The 20,356-nt window shown below is 47.9% G+C and overlaps 1 protein-coding gene across 2 annotated transcripts; it reads right to left on the reverse strand.

Moving 5' to 3' along the window:
• Positions 1-4,216: 4,216 nt before the first annotated feature.
• On the reverse strand, positions 4,217-12,714 carry Tex35 (testis expressed 35). Of its 2 annotated transcripts, XM_051148251.1 has the most exons (9): positions 12,676-12,714; positions 11,955-12,005; positions 11,276-11,344; positions 9,752-9,808; positions 9,036-9,095; positions 5,385-5,446; positions 4,997-5,186; positions 4,631-4,674; positions 4,267-4,327 (listed from the first exon to the last, which is right to left on the reverse strand). In XM_051148251.1, the coding sequence occupies exons 1-9, from the start codon at positions 12,712-12,714 to the stop codon at positions 4,267-4,269; spliced, it is 633 nt and encodes a 210-aa protein (XP_051004208.1). The 2 variants fall into 2 exon arrangements, with proteins under 2 accessions (XP_051004207.1, XP_051004208.1); XM_051148250.1 differs by lacking the exon at positions 4,631-4,674 and having other exon boundaries at positions 4,217-4,327.
• Between the last annotated feature and the right edge of the window lie 7,642 nt (positions 12,715-20,356).

Here is a 20,356-nt window from a genome sequence, read left to right on the forward strand (position 1 = left end):
AGTTCGAGGCCAGACTGGTCTAGAGTGAGCCCCCAGGACAGCTAGAGCTACACAGAGAAACCCTGTCTCGAAAAACCAAAACAAAACAAAATCCAAGGTCAAAAGTGGAAGGTATTGAGGGGGAAGCAAAGAGGAATGCCACTGTACCTTATGCAATGGGCTCAGGGGATGTCTGCAGAAGTGTGTGTCTTGAAGGAAAGTATCAGTTAGGGGTCATATGGTGGGGAATGCTCTGCTGTGCGTACAGATTACAGGCTTTGGGGGTTAAAAACTGAGTTGAGAGGAATGGACAGGAAACTGTTGTAATTCAGAATCTAAATGCCTGGAGCTTGGATTACAGTGTATATAGGAATATGGGGCTGGGGAGGGCTTTGGCAACAGACATGGAGTCAGGAATGGTGGTACATGCCTGTGATCCCAGCATCCAGGAAGGAGGTAGATGGAGGAGGATCAGGGGTTCAAGGCCAGCCTCAGTTGCATACAACTTCCTGGCTAGCTTGAGTTGCATGAGGTCCTGTCTCAAAGGCAAACGTGGGGAGTCCCGTGGAGCATGGCGACTTGTTTGCTATGACAAAGAAAGAAGATGCCAGGGCTACATGAGTATGTGGCACAAATATGCAAATGTATGAATTCACCCACGACAACCAACAAGCGGCGGAAGTAGAGAGTGATCGGTAAACTGTATAGTTCCTGTCTTCTTTTCGGCTCTTCTGGGAAAGGTCTTAAGAGCTTTCAGAGAGGGGGAGGGAGGGAGCGAGGGAGGGAGGGGGAGAGAGAGAGAGAGAGAGAGAGAGAGAGAGAGAGAGAGAGAGAGAGAGAGAGAGAGAGAGAGAGAGAGAGAGAGAGAGAGAGAGAGCACCAGGCTTGGCATTGCAGCTCAATGGAAGAGCGCTTTCTTATCATTTGTGAAAGCCTGGGTTTGGTCCTCAGCAATGGTATGTGTGAAGGGATCAGTCAGTTACAGAGGCAACAAAAGGATAAATGGGATGGTCCCAAGGGAAGATGGCTCCCTTATTAGCTAGCTCACTGTGGGCTTTCCCTTTTCTCACCTTCTCAGGAATCCTCAAACTATTCCAAAGAGCTCTGGCTAGGCGTGCTGGTCCCAGCTGCTCAGGAGGACTCAGCACTCCCCAGCGCTCCAAGTCTCCTGCTGTCTCACGCAGGGCACGGAGCAGACAGGTAGGCAGATGGGCTAAAGGAAATCCTGCTGGGGACCACGGTCCAGTGTTGGGCTAGGGGTCCACCTGTGCCCCGGCTGTCAGAAAACTGAGCAAGCACAAAGACCCCTCTTGGGGCTTTGAGCCAAAAAGAGACTTGGGGGCACAGGTGGGGGAACTGACCCCTGGCTGTGTGGAGTATGACAGGACTGGGAGGCCCTGGAGAGACAGGGTGGACAGAGCCTGGGGGACAGGTCGGGGCTGTAATCCTAAGACTTGGGGGTCACCTGCCAGAGGCTGTGATTGGAGACCATGGTTCAAGTTCATTCTTCTGCTAAAGTTAACGTTGGTTCCTCTCAAACAAACATATTCCAACCTCAGCCATGCTAGGAATAATGAGCTAGCAGATGGATACTAATAAGAGGAGGGATAGGGGGGCGGGAACGTTCTCTAATCAATCAAATTATGATTATAGACACTTGATTCAGAGGAGGACAGGGTGTTTTATTTTCTTATTGAAGAACAGGACTTGGGGGGGGTGCATTTTAGGGTCACAGGGGCTTTCTCTCTTGTTCCAGGCCAGTTTTCTTTTCTACCATCAAGTAATGGTTGGAACCAGTTGGATTTCTTTCAGTGTTAATTTGAATTTCAGCTTCTGACCCCTGAAGGCGGATGCTGATCAAATACTATGTATTCATTCTCAGAACAGTGGGTTGATCCTGGGGGCCCGGGGTTGAGAAAAACAGCTCTCAGTATCTCAAGATGGAAGAGAAATAGGTCCTTGGAAAACAGTAAAGGGTCGTGGGAAAGAGCCCAGGGGTTGCCCACGTGCAGAAGTAAGAGAGATCCTATCGTTTGATGTTTACCTGTCTCTAAAATGTGCAGGCGATGCCTTCGGAGGAGACTAGCTCCCTAATGAGCCCTGAGAATGGAGTTAGTGCCCTTATAAAAGACGTCGGAGAGATTTGAGTGGATGGGGCCAGTGTTCTGCAGTACAGAGGCTCTGAGCCCCTTCTGCACGTTACATAATCAACGGAGTTACCCTCTGAGCTCAAGGCCTACGGTATGTTAGGTGGCCCTTGGCAGGAGACTTCAGGCCCCTGCCTTAGGACAGCTTCAGTGTCTTCAGAGCATGGCAGCTGGCTTCTAAGGGCAGCAAGATGGAAGGGGGCCGCCGTATCTCTGAAGTAGCCTGCACTACTTCTGCCTCGCTCTATTCATTAGTTACTACCACGAGGACATTCTGGGTTGTCTAGGTGGGCTCCCTGTAATCACAAAGATCTTTAAGAGAAACCCAAAGGTGAGCTGTGTTAGCTGATACAACTTGAGAAAAGACCCCACCAGCTGAGACTGGCTTTGAGGATGGGAGGCAGCCATTAAGGATGGGCAAGGGCAGATTCTCCCGGCAGAGCCTCCAGCAGTAACTCAAGTCCTGCTGACACTTTGTTCTTAGACCCATTTCCTGTTGCTCTCAGGCATTCCATCTGTGATCGTCTGTTAACAGTGAGGATGATGGGAAACAAGGAAGAGCTAGCTCCATCCTGTCTGCCTCCTGTTTGGTTACTGTACTTCATTACAGACGCTCTATAATATACAGAATGTGGTGTGTGCTTACCATATCTCCTTTAAAACTACAAACTGCTTGGAATAACAAGGGCCAAGTTGTGTTTTGGCTTTTGCTTTAAACTGTGTATCTGAAGTACCAACTGCTTTTTTGTCACTGTACAAACCTGGCTGATTAACAAACTGTCCACCCATGGAAGCATCCAACAAAATAAAAAGGTGAGGGAGTTGGTGTGGAGTGAACACAGAGACCCATCAAAACAAAGCCAAAGAGTTTGACCATCAGTGGAATAGTCACTAAAATATCATTTTTCTCCACATGTCTTCCTCTCCTGTCAAGTTAGCAGCCAGTTTTGTCTTCCCTCATTTAGGGGCCTGAGGTGAGCACAGAGTAGAAAAGGAGAGGCTGACGGTCACAGGCTCATCTTTGTTTTTGTTTGAGACGGGGTCTCACTGTGCAGCTCTGGCTGGCCTAGAACTTGCTTTGTAAACCAGACTGGCCTTGAACTCACAGAATTTCCCTGTCTCCGCCTCCTGAGGGCTGGGATCAAAGGCGCGTGTCACCTGATGTTCAGCTCCTCTCCAGTTTGTGAAGGTCTTCGAAAGGACATTGCTCCTTTGGAGTAGAGGGAGGGAGGGACTGAGTGTGGAAGGGAGGGAGGGAGGGACTGAATGTGGGAGGGAGGGAGGGAGGGAGGGACTGAGTATGGGAGGGAGCGGGGAAAGCAGGTGAGCCTCTCCAGAGCCTGAGGAAGGCATCAGACCGCCCACCCCCGTGATAAGATCCAGGGTGGAGCAGGGCAGTCCTGCCAGGCTCGAGGTTGCCCGAGTTACCCACGACATCCAGGGCACATTGCAGGAACTAAGAATGTGGCAATCAGTAGGCAGGGCAGCCCTCGGGGTGCTCCATATCTTGGACATCTCCTGGGAGCTCTGAGCTAGGGACTTTTTAGGGCCCAGTGGAATGGAGAGAGGCAAGCAAGCCTGGGAGCACTCAGATAAAATGTCTCCCAGGCCAACAGGGAGAGGATGAGGAGGTGGGGTCTGAATATACTGATTTAGAACAAGAAAATAAAAGTAATGCTCCGGGGGCGCAAATGTTGGGCCGGTACTCAAAATGGTGAGGATCGGGGCTGGAGAGATGCCTCGGTGGTTAAGAGCACCATCTACTCTTCCAGAGGTCCTGAGTTCAATTCCCAGCAACCACATGGTGGCTCATAACCGTCTATTGTAAGATCTGGTTCCTTCTTCTGGTGTGCAGGAGTACATGCAGGTAGAACACTGTATATGTAATAAACATTTTTTTTTCTTTAAATGGTGAAGATCTTTTGACTTTAAATGAAAGTTTTTAATCTCCATCTGGAAGCCTGGTTTGGGGTAGGGTAGGGTGAGGGTGGGAGGGTGTTTAAGAGTACAGGAAACCCCTGCTGCGCAGCTCACGGCGAGGGGAGAGGACGCACCGGTGCTGCCGCAGGCAGGTAGGCTCCGTGGCTTTGCTAGGTTGGGAGCACATAGTCCATCTCGTCGGGGTTCAAGTACAGGTAAATCAGAAAGCAGCTCCAGATGACAAAGGTGAGTAGGGCGCCCAGGCGTGGAGTGATGGTCTCCTGCCGGGTGGGAGAGACGTGGGGGAACCTGGGGCCAGGTTGAAGCTACCGCGGAACGCTGTACCCTCCCCACCGAGAGAACTTGTGGACAGCAACGCTAGGCTTGGTCACCCAAATCCTCTTTCCTCGTGCCACATCCTCTACGCCTTGGGTGGGTATGCTGGGTGGCAGAATCCACTCATGGCCCCTATTCCCTGTACAACCACAGATGGGCCTTGCTGCAAAAGGGAGCTAAAGCATACTCCCTTTGGGATAACAAGACACCCAGCTGAGAGAAAGAGCTTCTCGTTTGGATCTACCTACCCCCGTTTGCAGTTGGTCTTTAGGGCACACAACAAACATTTCTCCTGTAGAGGACAGAAACGGCACAAGAAAGATCATTTTTTTTTTTTTCCTGGTTCAAGTTGGCCAGCCTGCCGGGCAACCTGATCAGGCTTTGCTAGAGAAAAGGGCGGAATGGCTGAGCGGAATTTGGAAGTTGGCACATTAAGGGCTGACTGCACAATCATGGCTTAAGATTCGCCACAGCGCAGGAGACGAGGCAACTGAAGGTTGCTAGACTAAGGGATGCATCCAAGGGCTGGCGATACAGTGAGCGCTGGGGGACTCCGGGCAGGAGCAACCCAGGGCTCCAGAACCAGCACGGAGGGCGGGCAGCAGTCCACTTACGTAGCAACTCTGACATGAATGAAGGGAATCCAGCACATCGTTCTTTGCTTTTTGTGACATCATCATCTTGTCTCTAGCTAATGAACCCCCACTGGAGTCTTCCATTTTCTTGAGTCCGAGCTGGGAGTCATTGTCCATCTTTCCTATCTGTCCGAGTTCATGTTGCTCCTTTGGCTGTTTTTGAAGGGGACTGGTGGGTCGGGATGGGGGGGGGGCGGCGGGGGAGGGGAGCAGAGATTTGGGAAGACTGTTTCTACCAGTACACAGGTGCACAGAAGGCCTTGACTTCCAGCCATTGTAATGGTGGAGCCAAGACAATTCCTGGAGGGGTGCATTCTCCCGGCACCCTGCGCACCGAGCAAAGTGAAGGGAGGAGGGTGACACTTACAGCTTGTTCTTCTGTATATTTATTAAAACATCCATCTTTTCATCCATATCCTTCTGCATTTCCTTCAAGAGAGAACCCGAGGCTGGAATCCCCCTTCCGAAGAGCTTGGAGGTCCCTCTTCCCCCCTCTGTCTGCAAACCACTCCTGCCTCCTACATCAAGGATGCTCACTCGACTTGGTGGAGGTGGTGAATAGAGCATGTCCCTGAAAGCCACCTTCTACCCTCGTCTATGATGAGACTCGAGCACAGAGGGATAACAGACTGACCATAGCCTCTAGGGGAGTCAGAGGCCAGGAGCTGTTCTGGCTGACCTCAGATATGAAGCATCGGCCTATGAAACAATGCAACTAAGAAAACATGTTGGGACCTCAAAGACTCTTTGATTCCAGTGTTTAACATCCCCCCCCCCCCCAAACAGCACAGTTCCAGTAGAAAGACCAAAAAATAAAACAGGTGAAGTGAGGGCTGGACAGATGGCTCGGTGGCTAAGAGAGCATCTTCAGTCACGCCAGGCAGTTCACAGACTGCCTGTAACTGCCATTCCAGGGGATCCAATGCTTCCGCCACCTTGTGCATTCACCCCCACCCCACAGGGATTCACACGCACACACACACATACACAAGCATAAAAAAAAAAAAAGTAAATCATAAGAATGAAATAGAAGACAGTAGTTAAAACAATACAGCTCACTTGTCATTTACTAAGAACTAAAAAAAAAAAAAAAAGTAAAGATAACCTATAGAATTTGATATGGGAAAAGCTGGAGAGAAAAAACAGTGGACACGAAGGGTGCAGAGGCTGGAAGTGACAGTCTTCACCACGAAGAGAACTGAGTGTGGGTTCGGTTCTCATAAAATATAAATAAAAATAATTTATGCCAGTGAAAGTGATTCTGATATAAAACAACCCTGAGCCAGGTTAGTTGGTGTAGAAAGCTGACAAAGGCACCAGATCCCCTACCATTGGAGGGAGGGGTTTTTTTGAGGACAGCTGTGTGAGTATTTGTAAACATTAGTATCCATGGAAATAGCAACAAAATCTCCTTCAGGTCAAATATGCCCCTCAGGCCAAGCATACACAGTGTCCTTTACTCTTACAAGTCTCAGCAAGCCCCTCCCCACTTTAGATGAGCTCCACTCCCCCACTATATTCATCATTTTCTCCACTGCCTTTGTACATCCAGAGGGAAACTCGGGTGTCACCATGGACACCAAGAACCACTGTATCTCCAGATTCTCCCCTCTTCCCTACACCCTCCTCTAGCCCTCTCCATACCAGCTGGAGGCAGTTCCAGATCTTCCCAACCTGCTCGCACCTCCCAGGCCACCTTGCCAGCAGCTGCTCCCTGTGTGCTCTTTAAGAATCTCCTAGACAAGTCCCAGCTTGTCAGCTGTTTCTTAGAACCCATCATTGTTCACTGTGTGCCTATGCAGTTTTATTTCTCAAGCTCCCCCAAGATGACCCCACTCCATGGCTGGTCTCCCCACTGACCAGGGAAACAGGCCTCTCCTGCTGTGCCCAAGCTGTTCCCTGCCTGAAATAGCTTTCTTTGTGCTTTTTCATACCCAGAGTGGCTACTAATAAAATGCTTATGGTGTTTGCATGTTAATATAGAACAGCACGTGCCCTTTGCAAAAAACTAGAGACCTAAGTCAGGGTAAGCTCTTGGGAGGATATGAGGGATCTCTAGCAGAGACTCCAAGTAGCAGGGGACAAAGAGACTGAAAAGAACACCCTCTAACTAGGCAAGTTTCCTAGTAGGGGGAGGGGAACACTGACCCACCCACAGAAACGTCAACCCAAAATTGACCCTGCTTCCGAGATGGGCAGGGATAAAGATAGAGCAGAGATTAAGGGAATTAAGGGAACTAATCCCTGACCCAACCCAAGACCCATCCCATGGGAGAAAGCCAACCTCTGACACTATTAACCATACTCTGCTATGCTTGCAGACAGGAGCCCAGCAAAGTTGTTCTCTGAGAGGCTCCACCCAGCAGCACTCTGAAACACATGGTGAGACTCACAGCCGAACATTGGGTGATATGTACAGAGCCTTGTGGGAAAGTGGGGGGAAGGAGAAAAGGACCTGGAGGTTATAGGACCTCCACAACAAGACCGACAGAGCTGACTAAGCAGGGCCTGGAAGGGCCTGCTGAGACTGAAGCACCAACCAAGGACCATGCATGGACTGGACCTAGGCCCCCTACACAGATGTAGCTGATGGCCAGCCCAGGTTTCATGCGAGTCCTCTGGTAAAGGGAAGTGGGGGCTGTCTAACTTGCTAAGCTAACTTTTCTTTCTGCCCTTCAAATATGAAGCAGCTTGCCAAAATTACTCAAGACACTTCTTTTTCTATCTCCTAGCATAGAGAAATCTGTTTCAAATAAAACAGACATTTTTACCAGGTGTGGTGGCCATAAGACTTTAATCCCAGAACTCTGGGTGGCAGAGGCAGGCGGATCTTTTTGAATTTGAGGCCAGCCTGGTCTACAAAGTGAGTCCAGGGCTACACAGGGAAACCCTGGCTTGAATTCTCCCCCCCCCCCAAAAAAAAGAAAAAAAAACTTTATGGAAATATGGTTCTCAGCCTTAAGTGTACACTAGAATCCCATGGGAAAATTTAAGTCACTGGTGCTGGGCCCTCACCCTCAAAGATTTTGACTTAATTGTTGTGAGGAGAGGCTGCATTTAAGGGGGAGAAGCAAGACAAGATTCTCTGATCTCATTCCAATGTGCGTCTGAGGTTGGTGGGTGTGTTGGAGGGTTGGAGGACCTGGCTCGTGTCTGCGGGCACACATCCAGATCACTTGTGAAGCAGCCAAGGGTGGGGAGGAGTGTGCCTGCAGTTCTAGCACTCAGAGGGCGAGGCAGGAGTAATCAAAAGTGGGAGGTCAGTGTGTACTATGAAGACTGTCTTTATACACCTACATATACACACACACACACATATATACATAGATACACATAGATAAACACATATATACATTTTGTAATCATCTGTTTCTCTACTGTAGGGAGGCTGGGTGTATGGGTGTTTTTAATATGCTCCTGGGGGATTCTTGGGATGGCAAAGAAGCCATCAGGGTTATGTACTCACATCCCCTCATTTCTCTTCTTATTGTTAGCCACCCTGATTTGATGACTGTGCGTTTATCATGAATTTTAATTATCCGGCAAGCCTACTGTCCTTTGGAACTCTTGAAAATACTCTACATATTGCCTTTCGCCTGCTTAGGCTTCTACACAGTGATTCTCAAGCTTCTGGGGGGTGGGGGTGGGGCGTGGGAACAGGGACTCAGGCCCCATTTGAACATGCACCTGGGGCTCTTGTTACAAGTCATTCTGAAACAGACTAACATTTGGTCCGAATTTTCCTTCTTGTTTCCTGAGTCAAAGGGGAAATGACACTGGGCCTTCCTTACCCTCACATGAAGCTTGCAACATAATCATCAGGCCTTAAGGCTCAACTTCTCTCTAAGGATTCTAACACCCACTCGCACTCATTACCCTAACCCCTAATAAACAGACAGCCTGTAACTTCCCTTCCACTTCTGTCTAGTGGGCAACAGGTACCTCCGGGCAGGGGCCTGGCATCTCTTCCATCATTTCTTTCCCATGTGACCCACGGAAGGCTTACAGTGAAGCTTACCTTCATAATTTCCACAAATTCATGAAGCTTATCGAAATCTTTGTCCATTAGATCCTTTATCTAATGAGGAAGAAAAGCTTGATTTAACAAGGCACAAAGCGTGTTGCCTAAGCCAGTCACAAAATCCTCTGGGCTTTTTAAGTAAAGGAGAGCAGCTGACTTTGGGGGACAGGTGGATAGAATGCTACATAAGCCAAGGGCAGCAGCTGGATCTTGGGAACAGATGAGTAAATGGGCTGCATAACTCACTCGCTTTCTTCCTAAGAAGCCCATGAAGGGTCCAGGGAACAGGTCCCGCCATACGGACCTCAGACCACAGCTTGAATTACACCTTCTTGCTCAGTCCCCTATCCCCCAAGTAAGCCATACGTGAGTGTATCATAGAAACAAGAGAGCTCTTTCTGTGCCCCTTGCTCCAGGAGATGCCTAAGGATCTGTGACTGTCTCCAAATTCCTTGTGAACCCCTCTTCACTCTTACTGCTGAGGTTACATCACCCCAACCTTAATACAGGGAGGGAGTCCTTAACTGAAAAGAGGCATGGGAGAAAAATGGAATGTTCTGCTCTGCCCAGGGTTGAGACACTAGAGGGTCCAGGTGTGAGTAGGCTCCTGCTCTGCCATGCACGTCCTGTTTTCCTGTACTATTCAGAGCCAGCAGCTCCATTTTCCACAAAGCTCTGCTTTTCTTCTCTGGCTGAAGCCTTAATCATAGTACCTTTTTTATCTCTTCCATTTTTTCATTGAGTTCTTTCCTCACCTCCCTGAGTTCACTCTGAGGGAAAAAAAAAAAAATTAAGAGACACAGGATAAAGTCGACAAGGGCAGGTCCTTGGGGACACACTGAAAAGAGCATAGCTTTGGAAGGTTTGCCCGAGACACCCAGCCTAAATCTAGAAACAGCAGACAAGTAGAAAGTAAGGGGTTATCAGTAAAATAATAAACACTGAAAGTAATTCACACTGAAGAGGCTTGACGGGGCTGGAGTCTTGTTAAGAATGCCTGCTGCTCTTCTAGAGGACCTGTGTTCCACTCCAACACCAATATCTGGAGGCCCATAAATGCTAACTCCAACTCCATACTGGCGAAACACAGTGCATGTACATGTACACACATATACACCAGAGAAAGGAGAGAAGAGAGAGATGAGAGAGAGAGAGAGAGAGAGAGAGAGAGAGAGAGAGAGAGAAAAGAAGAAGAAGAAGAAGAAGAAGAAGGAGGAGGAGGAGGAGGAGGAGGAGGAGGAGGAAGAGGAGGAGGAGAACAAGAAAGAGGGGAGGAGGAAGAGGAGAGGGGAGGCGATGTTGGGGGAAGGAGAGGAGAGACTAGATGTAACATGTGACGGGGATTACAACACAGTCCAACAGATTTTGTTGCTAAAGTAATGACATCAAAATAAAGGTTTTGTTAATGACTTGATTTTGACAATTACACACACAAATACGTAAGAGAACATGTTTGACTTTAGGAAATACGCACTAAAGATTTGAGTAAACTTAACTTTCAAATGGCTCAGAGAATGTATGCTGTCATTAACGCTGAGTATCCATGGAGGATTGGTTTCAGGACCCTCTGTGATGAAGACCAAGGGAAGAAGAGCCCAGGAAAGGGAGATACAGTCAGGATACCCACGCATTATCCAGAACTGGTAGACTAGGAAGTAACTACACACAGGAGCTCCTCAGTATCTGAGAGGAATTGGTTCCCGGAACTCTGCAGATACCCAGATTTGCCAATGCTGACATCCCCTACATCCTGTGCTTTAAGCCCTGCCTGGATCACTTAAATGCATAATGCAAATATGATGCAAATGACATGTAAACGATATGCAAATACATGCTACACTGGCTTAGGACATGATGGAAAAATATCTGTAATGTTTTACCAAATATTTTAATCACAGATTGGTTGAATTAAAGGTGTGGACCTATAGATATGAAGGGGTATGTGTGTGTGTGGAGAGAGAGAGAGAGAGAGAGGCAGACAGAAACAGAATAAAGTGGCTGATAAACTGCCAGCATTTAGGGGATGTTGGGGAAATGTGTGCTAGAATTCATTATGCCATTCTTTGCAACTTCTAGGTAATCACAATAGTTTCAAACTAACAGGTTAAAAAAAAAAAAAAAGACCAGAGTGAAGTCTCCTTGCTGCAGGTGCCAGCAGGTACCAATACTCAGAAGTTAGCTAGCCATCCTTTCACCATGCTTATCTGTCCCCAGGCCACCTGGGCCCAAACACTGACCTTCAGATCCTGTGTCATCCCTTTTTTGATGAATAGCCCTTCTTGTTTAATTCCTTTGTAATCACTTATCTGTGGATGGAAACAGGCATACAGACGTACTGGGAATAGTAGGTGTGGGTTGGGATTACAGACGCTAGAGAGACCACCCTAAGTTCTGTGCCTCCCTGGAGACAAGGCACAAAGAAAAGCTGGTGGCCCTGCCTGTGCAGAAGTGCCCTCCACTCCTCCTCTGGCTCAGTGGGCCTCAACTCTTCTCCCCCCCTCCTGCTCTTCCCCCCCCTCCTGCTTGCTTGCACAGCCAAGCTTCTCTCCAGCGCAGGCTGCAGCTTCCCTCCACCTAGAAGGTTCTTCCTCAGACTCTGCGTTGCCAACATCTAGTCCTTGTGCCCTTGCCTCAGGGGAGGCCTTTCCCAACCACTCTGTCTAAAACAACCATTCACTGCTGTCTCCAAACCATCATTCTCCACATCCCAGGTCAACACAGCTGACATTCTTTATTTTTTGTGTATCTGACTGGCTACTGGTGTGAAGAGCTGTGAGAACAGAAACATATCTCTTTTATGTCCTCAAGCACCAAGGACAGGATTTGGCCACCAGGAATAGAAAATGACCCATCATCTCCAATTACCTCCCCATGGGTCTCAAGCCTGGCTGCTAGCATAGCTTCAAACCAGCTTACCTGTGTCAGCTCTGGCTTCAGTTCCAGGCAAACTGCCTTGTAGTTCCTTTTCTACAGAAAGAGAAGGGCACAGTGTTGTCGGCCATGTGTCAGGACCAGAAGAAGTTAACACAAGCCTAGCGAGAAGCCGCACAGCAACGAACTCTGAACTGAACTTGTGCACAGGCTCCCATGGGCCCAGGATGGTGTCTGCTTCTAGCTGTTGCTTCTGGTCTTTATCCATTCCTAATGAGCATACACGTGCCCATCCAGCAGAGAAAGCCCTTTTGAACAACTTTTAGGAAAGCCCCAGAGGATTGTTTCAAGAGAGTGACCCTGGTTCTAGTCTCAGCTGTCCTGTTGTTTAGCCATACTAGTGCCGGCGTCTTAGTGCCAAAGCTTCCACGTCCTCGTCTATAAAGTGGGCTTAATAATCTGTCACGGTTATATTTTGAGCCTCAGCTCCACCAGTTAGACGCGGGCCATGGCTGCCTCCGGGACTTTGAGCAGTCGTGAAGAGCAATGGGGTCTTACATGGGAGCAGCACAGGCCTCTCTCCTTCCCACCCCAAGGCCAGGCATCGGTTTCACACCTCATTCCAGGCAAGAGACTGCTTTGTGCCCTGAACAAAGAAAGAAAGTTGGAAGGCTCACGGGATCATTTCCAATATCCTCTCTGTCCTGCCTCCACTCTGCAGGAGCCCACAGAGGCCCCACAGTGCCCCGAACCATGCTTCCTTTACCAGGCTAGTTTTCTTCAGTTCCGCCCTCTTGGCTGACATGATGGAAGAGCCAGAGTGTTCCCCACAACAGCCCCCTGGGACCAAGCCACCATCCTATGCAAGGGTAGGGTGATCACCTCTTTATGTGCGGAACAGCTGAGGTCACAATGCCAGGACTCACAGGCTGGCCTGGAGTGTCACCGGCTTTGGGCCTGTCTGCTGTTGCCCCTGAGACCAAAGGCTCTTACCAGGTTCCGAAGCCACAAGGCCTTAAGCTTGGGGCTTGCTGAGGACCTCAGCCAGCCATTTGGGGACAGAGACACAGCTTGGGAGAAGCCAAGCCTTGGCTCCTGATGTAGGAGGTCTCACCTGCTGACTAGGAGAAGCTGGGTCACAGATGGGTGGCTTCTCCTTGGCACCCACTTCTTCAATAATATCACCCCCATACCCACCTCTACCCCATCTCTTGGCTCTTCCTTCACAGCAGAAGAAGGCTGGAGCAAGAAGAAGTATTGAATAGTGTTTATGACAAGAAGACTTGGATGTGTGTGTGTGTGTGTGTGTGTGTGTGTGTGTGTGTGTGTGTGTGTGTGTGTGTGCAATACAGAAGGTAATGTTGAGGGTAACGGTGACTGGTATTTGTTTAGCATGGAGAGTGGAGGCACACAGAATCTGGGTTGGGGAACCCGATTTCTCTCCTCACTGGTGTTTACATTTCCTTCGTCTCTCCTGTCTCCAGGGCTACTAGTTGGCCCAGAAAAGACCAGCTTGAGCCTTTTGAGGGCAGGCAGGCCAGTAGGATAGGAAGTAACCCAGGATATGTGTGAAGCATGCACCACACAAGGTAACACCCACTCACCTCACTCATAGCTCTGCTTTCATGAGACTTCTGGGTCCTTCCAGGGCCAGCTTCCTCAAGAGCCACCTGCAGCCGTTTTGGATACATCTGCCAGGTAGTGATTTCCAACAAAGGCCCTTCTCCACTGACAGCCTCAGAGCTCACCCCCTTCCAACATCATGCTTCACGCTGGTTCACACAAGGAGAGGGGGTGTGGGGCTGAACTGTGCAGGCCTGATTTTCTTACATGTAAATGAAAGAACCGTAGTTCTAGCCAAACAGTTTCAAGGCTGTAAGAGCAGCTGTCTCTTTTCTCCTCCATTAACTTGAGAGCCTCGGAGAGCAGCAAGCAATGGTCCCTTTGCTCAGCAGTGCAGATGTTACCTGAGCTACCTTTTTAGCCAAGTATACATACATATACGGGCATACTGGACTGTATGTCAGACAAGTAGATAAAAAAACGACCAACTTGGAGTGGGAACCTGTTTATAGAGTAAAAAACAAGTGCCCCTCCCGCCCCCGCCTTCTATTCTTTTTCTTTTCTACTTTCTTATGGTGCACCCAAACACGTCATCATTGTTTCTGGTATGTCTTTGAAGAGCTGGGGAATTAATTTGTGAACCTAAATAAACATTTCATCTCCCCACTGCACTTCCTCCTCTATCTCATTACTATTATTTTAGACAAGTCTTATTTTGTAGCCCAAGCTGACCTGTGTTGTTTTTAAATTATCTGTGCAGCCTAATAATTGTTTATTATCACACCTATACTTATTACTATTACAGCAGTATATTCTAACCCGCTAGCAATCAATCAAGACACAGACACCTGTTATATTTTAAAATAGCCTTAGTTAACCTGGGGTAGGGCAGACATCAGTCCTCTAAACTACTTCCCATAGTGGAGCAGGCATGGGATATCTACCCCAATCCCATGCCATCTGCTTCTAAGCAAGCTACCTCCCATCCATATGCCAATGTTCTTCATCTGGTCCAATCCATGCCGGACTTGTGCTTTCTTACACCTAACCCATGATGGTGCGACCTCCTTCCCTTTCTTTTCCTGTCTCTCTTCTTCTCCTCCTGCCTTCTTCTTCCCAAGATTCTGCCTTTCCAAGCCTGGGAACCTTAGCCACGCCTATCTCATTTGCTCCGCCCAGGTGATGACTCTTTCTTAGTTAGCATCAAAATACATCAAACCATCCTCCAACAGACCTGGAATTCACTCTTTTCACTTTTCTGTTGCTGTGATAAAACACAACTTTTGGGAGAGTTTATTTGGGCTTACAGTTCCAGAGAGTTAAAGTCCACCATGTTGTGAAGGCAGGGCAGCCAGAGCAGGTAGCTGAGGGCGCACATCTTCAAATGTCAGCACAAAGCAGGGAAGTGGGAGGAATGGTTGAGGCTTATTAATCTCAAAGCCAGCCCCCATCTCTTCCTCCAGCAAGGCTACACACCCAAAGCTTCCTAAACAGCACCCACAGCTTGGGATCAAGAATTCAAACTCCCAAGACTATGGAGGCCAGTTCTCATCCAAACCACCACAATTCTGTGGCCCAGGTTAGCCTTGAACTCATGGCAGTTCTCACATCTCAGGCTTTCAAGCTCTGGGGTTATGGGTATGAGCCATGACACCTAGATATATTAAAACTTTTCGGGGGCTGGAGAGAAATGGCTCAGTGATTAAGAGTACTGGCTGCTCTTTCAGAGGACCCTGGTTCAATTCCCAGCACCTACATGACAGCTCCCAACTATATGTAACTCCAAGATCGGACACTTTCATACAGACACACATGCAGGCAAAACACCAGTGCACATACAATAATGTTCAGAACAGACAGGAAGACACACCAGTAGTATTTTTTTCTCCAAGTTGACGTAATTCTGATGTTTTTCATAAAGGTCTCAGGCTGCTTTTGTTCCATGGTGATAATGCTGTGGGCAGAGGCTGAATGGAGACATTTAAAAAATGGCTGTAGGACTCTGCCTTTGATTCCAGGAGTATAAATTCTAGTGTCTGGCCCACAATGAAACTGTCTTTACCCACTGCCTGCACAGAGCCCGAGAGAATGAGAGAGAATGTCCTGTGTCCCCAGGGGTCTGTTTGACCACAGATATGCTAAAGCCTGTCAACAAGGGTGGATCATTTCATAAAAGTTCCCAGAATCTGACTGTGGCCTCCATTCAACCTTGAAGTGACCTGTTTCAGCATCCTGGCAATCCACATTGTGATGCGCTGTAGTAGATGCCTGGTAGCTCCATTGGCCAGAGAGACTATGTGGTTCCCATCCTAGGGACCCCCTGATGTACATTTGTTAGAGACTACATATGGTGACTCCTGTGTTACCCTTCTTTGACTTACAGATACCCAAGAAAGCTTTATCCTGTGAAGTGTAGAGATGTCTTTTATCATTGACACTTTGATTACTATGCGACTTCCAATCTTTCTTTTAACTAGTATGTCAGACCAGCTATAGTTATGGTCTGCTTACATTGTATCTGCAAGAAAAAAAAACTATATCTGCTGATTTTATCTGAACTTGTCCTTCTTTTTTAGGAATAAGCACAGTATGCGCAGACCATTGTAAATCTCCAGCTATTTCTGTGCAGTTGAGGAGGAGGGAAAACTCACAGCAAAGGTATCCTGTGAGGATTGCTGGCTATTCAAATTTGTATATTCACCAGGCCAAGGATGTCTGCCAGATCTTCCAAGTCCCAGGGGAACCATTACTGTTCCACAAGCAACCACAGCAGCCTATGAAACAGTGACACAAGAGCCACCAGCACCAGAGCTCTCCCTGCCAAATGTGACTCCTGAGGCCTCCTGACTTAATGTTCTGTCTTTGGAGGGGATCCAAGTAGAATATGGCATTTATTTCTGTCCAACCTCTTTCAGGCCCCTTCCTAGAGAAGGCTCACAATTCCTGTCCCTGTCCTTGCTTCCTCTTAACCCATGACACTTTCAAGGCCTCATTTGTCACTGAGATAACAGAGGTGAGTGGCACCACAGAATCTTTGGAGTAGGCTTTAAGGGACTGTGCCTTATGTGGTGTTCATTGAAGATCCTAGGTGGGAGGGTCCCATGGTTTGTCCTTGTAGCAGCCCTAGTTACTCTTATTCACAATCACATCTGTCCTGCAGCTGGAACGTAATAGGAAGACCACAACTGACTACAAAGGAGGTTGGGGAATGTGGCCAAGCTTCTCTTAAGAAATAGAAAAGAAGCTAAGCATAGTGGCTCATGTTTGTAATTGCCTCACATGGCAAGTGGGAGGCAAAGGTTGTCATGAGTTCAATGCCAGTCTGGGACATAAGGTGACTTCCTATTAATAGAAACATTCAAGAAAGAGGCTTATAAGACTAGAGACACCATGGCTGGAGAGATAGGGGTTTAAAGCACTTGCTGCTCTTATAGAAGACCCCAGTTTAGTTCCCAGCACCCACATAACTTGACCCTCAGGACACGCTCTTCTAGCCTCTGGAGGTACAGTATGCATGTATGGTACCCAGACCTGCACACAGGCAAAGTACCCATATATAAACAAAAAAAAAAAAAAAAAAAAAAAGTAAGGAAGCAAATGAGCTGAGGGAAGGAAAAAAAAAAAAAAAAAAAAAAAAAAAAGCCGAGGAAGCCTAAGGTTACAAGACTATCAATCCTCCTCCCTTGAGGTTATATAAATAATGCTGAGGACCAGGAGACTCCAGGAGAGTTGTCTGCTAGCTCAGCAGAGATCTCCATGGATACAGCGTTTGTGTCACCCCTCATGTTGAAATGGACTTTTCGGTATGTACCTGCTGTTAAGTCATCCATGTACCTATAAATAAACTCACCCATGCTCTTCTGTGCACTCTAGTGAACTCACTCTATCTCTAAGCCAGATTTGGGTAGAAGTGTTTTTGATTTGTCATTGGTGCCCTGTCTGAGGTGAAAACATGTTTGTTCATGTAATGCAACTGGTGTCTAACCAGGATCGAGTGTAAATCTAGAGTGGTTGCTTAGTTTCTGCTATTGGGTGACGATACGTACGATGGAAACCAATCCCTCTGAGGGGCTGGTGTTTGCTGGGGCAATCCTGATGTGGCTACCTTCTCTCATGTGGTATGGTATGCTGTGCCTCTTTGCTCTAGTGACAGCTTGCATGCCTCCTGCTATGGGGTGGTTAGACACATAACCAAGGTTTGCTGTCAGAAAGTAGAGTGACCCTGGGGAAACTCCCAGGCTGGCCCACCTTGCTCTATATGAGGTAGACTGGCTCTGTGGTGGATGGTTTGCCATGTGAGTACAGGAATTCCCCAAAAGTAGCTGGGTTGCAGGATGTATCTGAAAACATAGAAGTAAGTAGCACATAGAGGATGGGACTGTTAGCAGACTGTGGCGGCAGTTGTGTGGTCTTTGCTGTGGGTGATAATATGTACAAGTAAGACCCTTAGTCTTCCCAGGAAGAACCTGGAATGCAATGGAGAAAGTATACCGAGATAAAGGTGAATGAGTTCTATCCTCCACACTAGTCTCTGATTTGGCAGGAAAAGTGGGAGGAAAAAGAGAGTTTTAGCTAGGGATGTTACCATTTCTTACAGCTGGTGGGGTATGAAAGAAAGAGAACATACATTAGATCTGTTCTTCAGAGTCCTTCCTAGAAATATTGGCTGCTGGTTGGCTTCCTGTCTATCAGTTTGGACAATGACTTTCACATCTGGATTGTCCTGTTCTCTAGAACATTCTACCACCAAGATCCTTAGCACCTTGAGGCTGAGTGAATGAGAAAAGTAGTCCAGAAGGTGTGAGTCTTCTTCCCTCTGCAGGGGTTCTAGGGCCTGGGCTGGGCTGGGCTGGAGAACATCTTTCTTAAAGTCATGGCAGTGATGATGGGTCAGGAGCTTATAGACGTCAGAGTTGAGTTTTACATATGTCTCAAGACTGAGGGGCCAATGGGATGTTCTGAGTGCCACTGTAGAGAGGGTAAAAGGAGGCATGAGGGATGAGGAGTGGGGATAGAGGGGTGGGAGGAAGGGAACAAGGGAGGGAGGGAGAGAGAGAGGAGGGGGGAAGGAGGAGGGGAGAGAAAGGCAGAGGAGGGAGGGAGTGGGAAGGGAGGAATCTCAGGGTCCAGCATGGGTACTATAAACAATTATATGTTTCCGGCCAAGCTTGCTCCTTATGTGATTGAGCTCTGTGCAGGCTGTGGAGGTTTTCCTTGTCATGGCAGGAAGCATTGGTAGAATGCTCACAAAGTGGCTGGGTTTTCTGGAGGTGGAATTCAATAGATTCCAAGTTTCATTTGTACTTAATGCCAAAATATGTTGCTGCACTGATGTAGTTCAGACTTAATGGAGCCAAAAACCACACACCCAAATCCACTTTGATGAGCTAGAAATAAATTTGGCATCTGTTAGGCTCCCAGTCCCACCATGAAGAAACTGTTTTGATGCTGGGGTGCGTGGAGAGCAGGTGCCAGATCTCAGCATTAGCTGCATCTGAGTCAGCACCTCTCTAATGTAGCACTGAGCATTGCTGGAAGTCCTTCCTGCCTCTACTGTTGCCCTCCCAGTAGTCAAACCAGCTGAGTGCGGGTTACTCGCATGTGCCTGCTAACTGTAGATCTTCAGTAAGTCTCATATGTGTGGGACTCACAAGGACACTTCCTGTGGAAATGCTGTAGACTTCTATTTGGTGACTGTTTTAGTTTCATTTTGATTTCTATAATTAAAAAAAAAAAATCCCAACCAAAAGTGTGGTAGTTAGATGGAGAATGGTCCCCATAGCCTCATACATTTGAATGCTTGGTTCCCAGTTGGTGGAACTGTTTGGGAAGGATTAGGAGGTGTGGCCTTGTTGGAGGAGGGTGTGTCATTGGAGGCGGGGGGTGGGGCTCGATGGCTTCAAAAGCTCATGTCAATCCCCCTCCCTGTGTGTGTTCCTCTCTCTCCTTGTGTTGCTGCCTCAACATGGATGGTCTCATCTATTGCTCCAGCACTATGCTTGTCTGCCTGCTGCCATGTTTCCTGCCTTGATAGTCAGGGACTCTAACTCCCTGGAATCATGAGCCTCCAGATGAAATGCCTTCTTTTTATAAGTTTCCTTGGATATGGTGCTTTATCACAGCAACAGAATAGTAACTGAGACAAAGGGCAGTGTAAGGGAGGAGGAAAGGGTTTATTTGGCTTATAATTCCAGGTCACAGATCATCATTGAGGGAACTCAAGGCAGAAACCTGAAAGTAGTCCTGATTGCAATTCCACACTGCATTACCTCCACCAGGAAACTCACTTCACAGCCAAAGAAGTGCAGCAGCAGTATGGAGAATGTTGTTTGCTGGCTGGCAAGTCGGTTTATGTTTTGTTGTTATGTCAGGACCACCTGCCTCAGGGATGGTGCTACCCACAGTGGGCTGTACTCTGCTGTATCAATGAACAATTGAGACAAGCCCTGATAGGCATGTCTACAGGCTAATTTGATCTAGGTAATTCCTTTAGATTCCCAGAAGATTCCTGGTTGTGCCAGGTTGAGAGCTAAAGCTAATTAGGACAGTGAGTGGTCATTCAATGAGGGGAATCTAGTGCCTTTCTATTTAAGCTTTCCTTTTATTTGTAGCTGAACACTGAGCAGATCATTTTTTTTTCTAGTATGAAGACAGATAGGACAGCCTTTCCCACACCTTGTGAGTTCATCCCATAGCACTTTTGCCAGTAGCCCCATTTTTAAACACAGCATACCTGGTGTCTTTCCCCTGCCTTCCCAAATCCTCCCCCACGTAGTTGACATATTCCTGGATCATATAATAAATGAGAAAACCCCTTTGGGGCTCTGAGCTCCAACTTGAAGCTTAGGAAAAGGTGGCATGAGAGACATCACTCATGTAGGTGG

The sequence above is a fragment of the Acomys russatus genome, chromosome 6 (assembly GCF_903995435.1).
Source record: "Acomys russatus chromosome 6, mAcoRus1.1, whole genome shotgun sequence".
NCBI classification, from domain to species: Eukaryota; Metazoa; Chordata; class Mammalia; order Rodentia; family Muridae; genus Acomys; species Acomys russatus.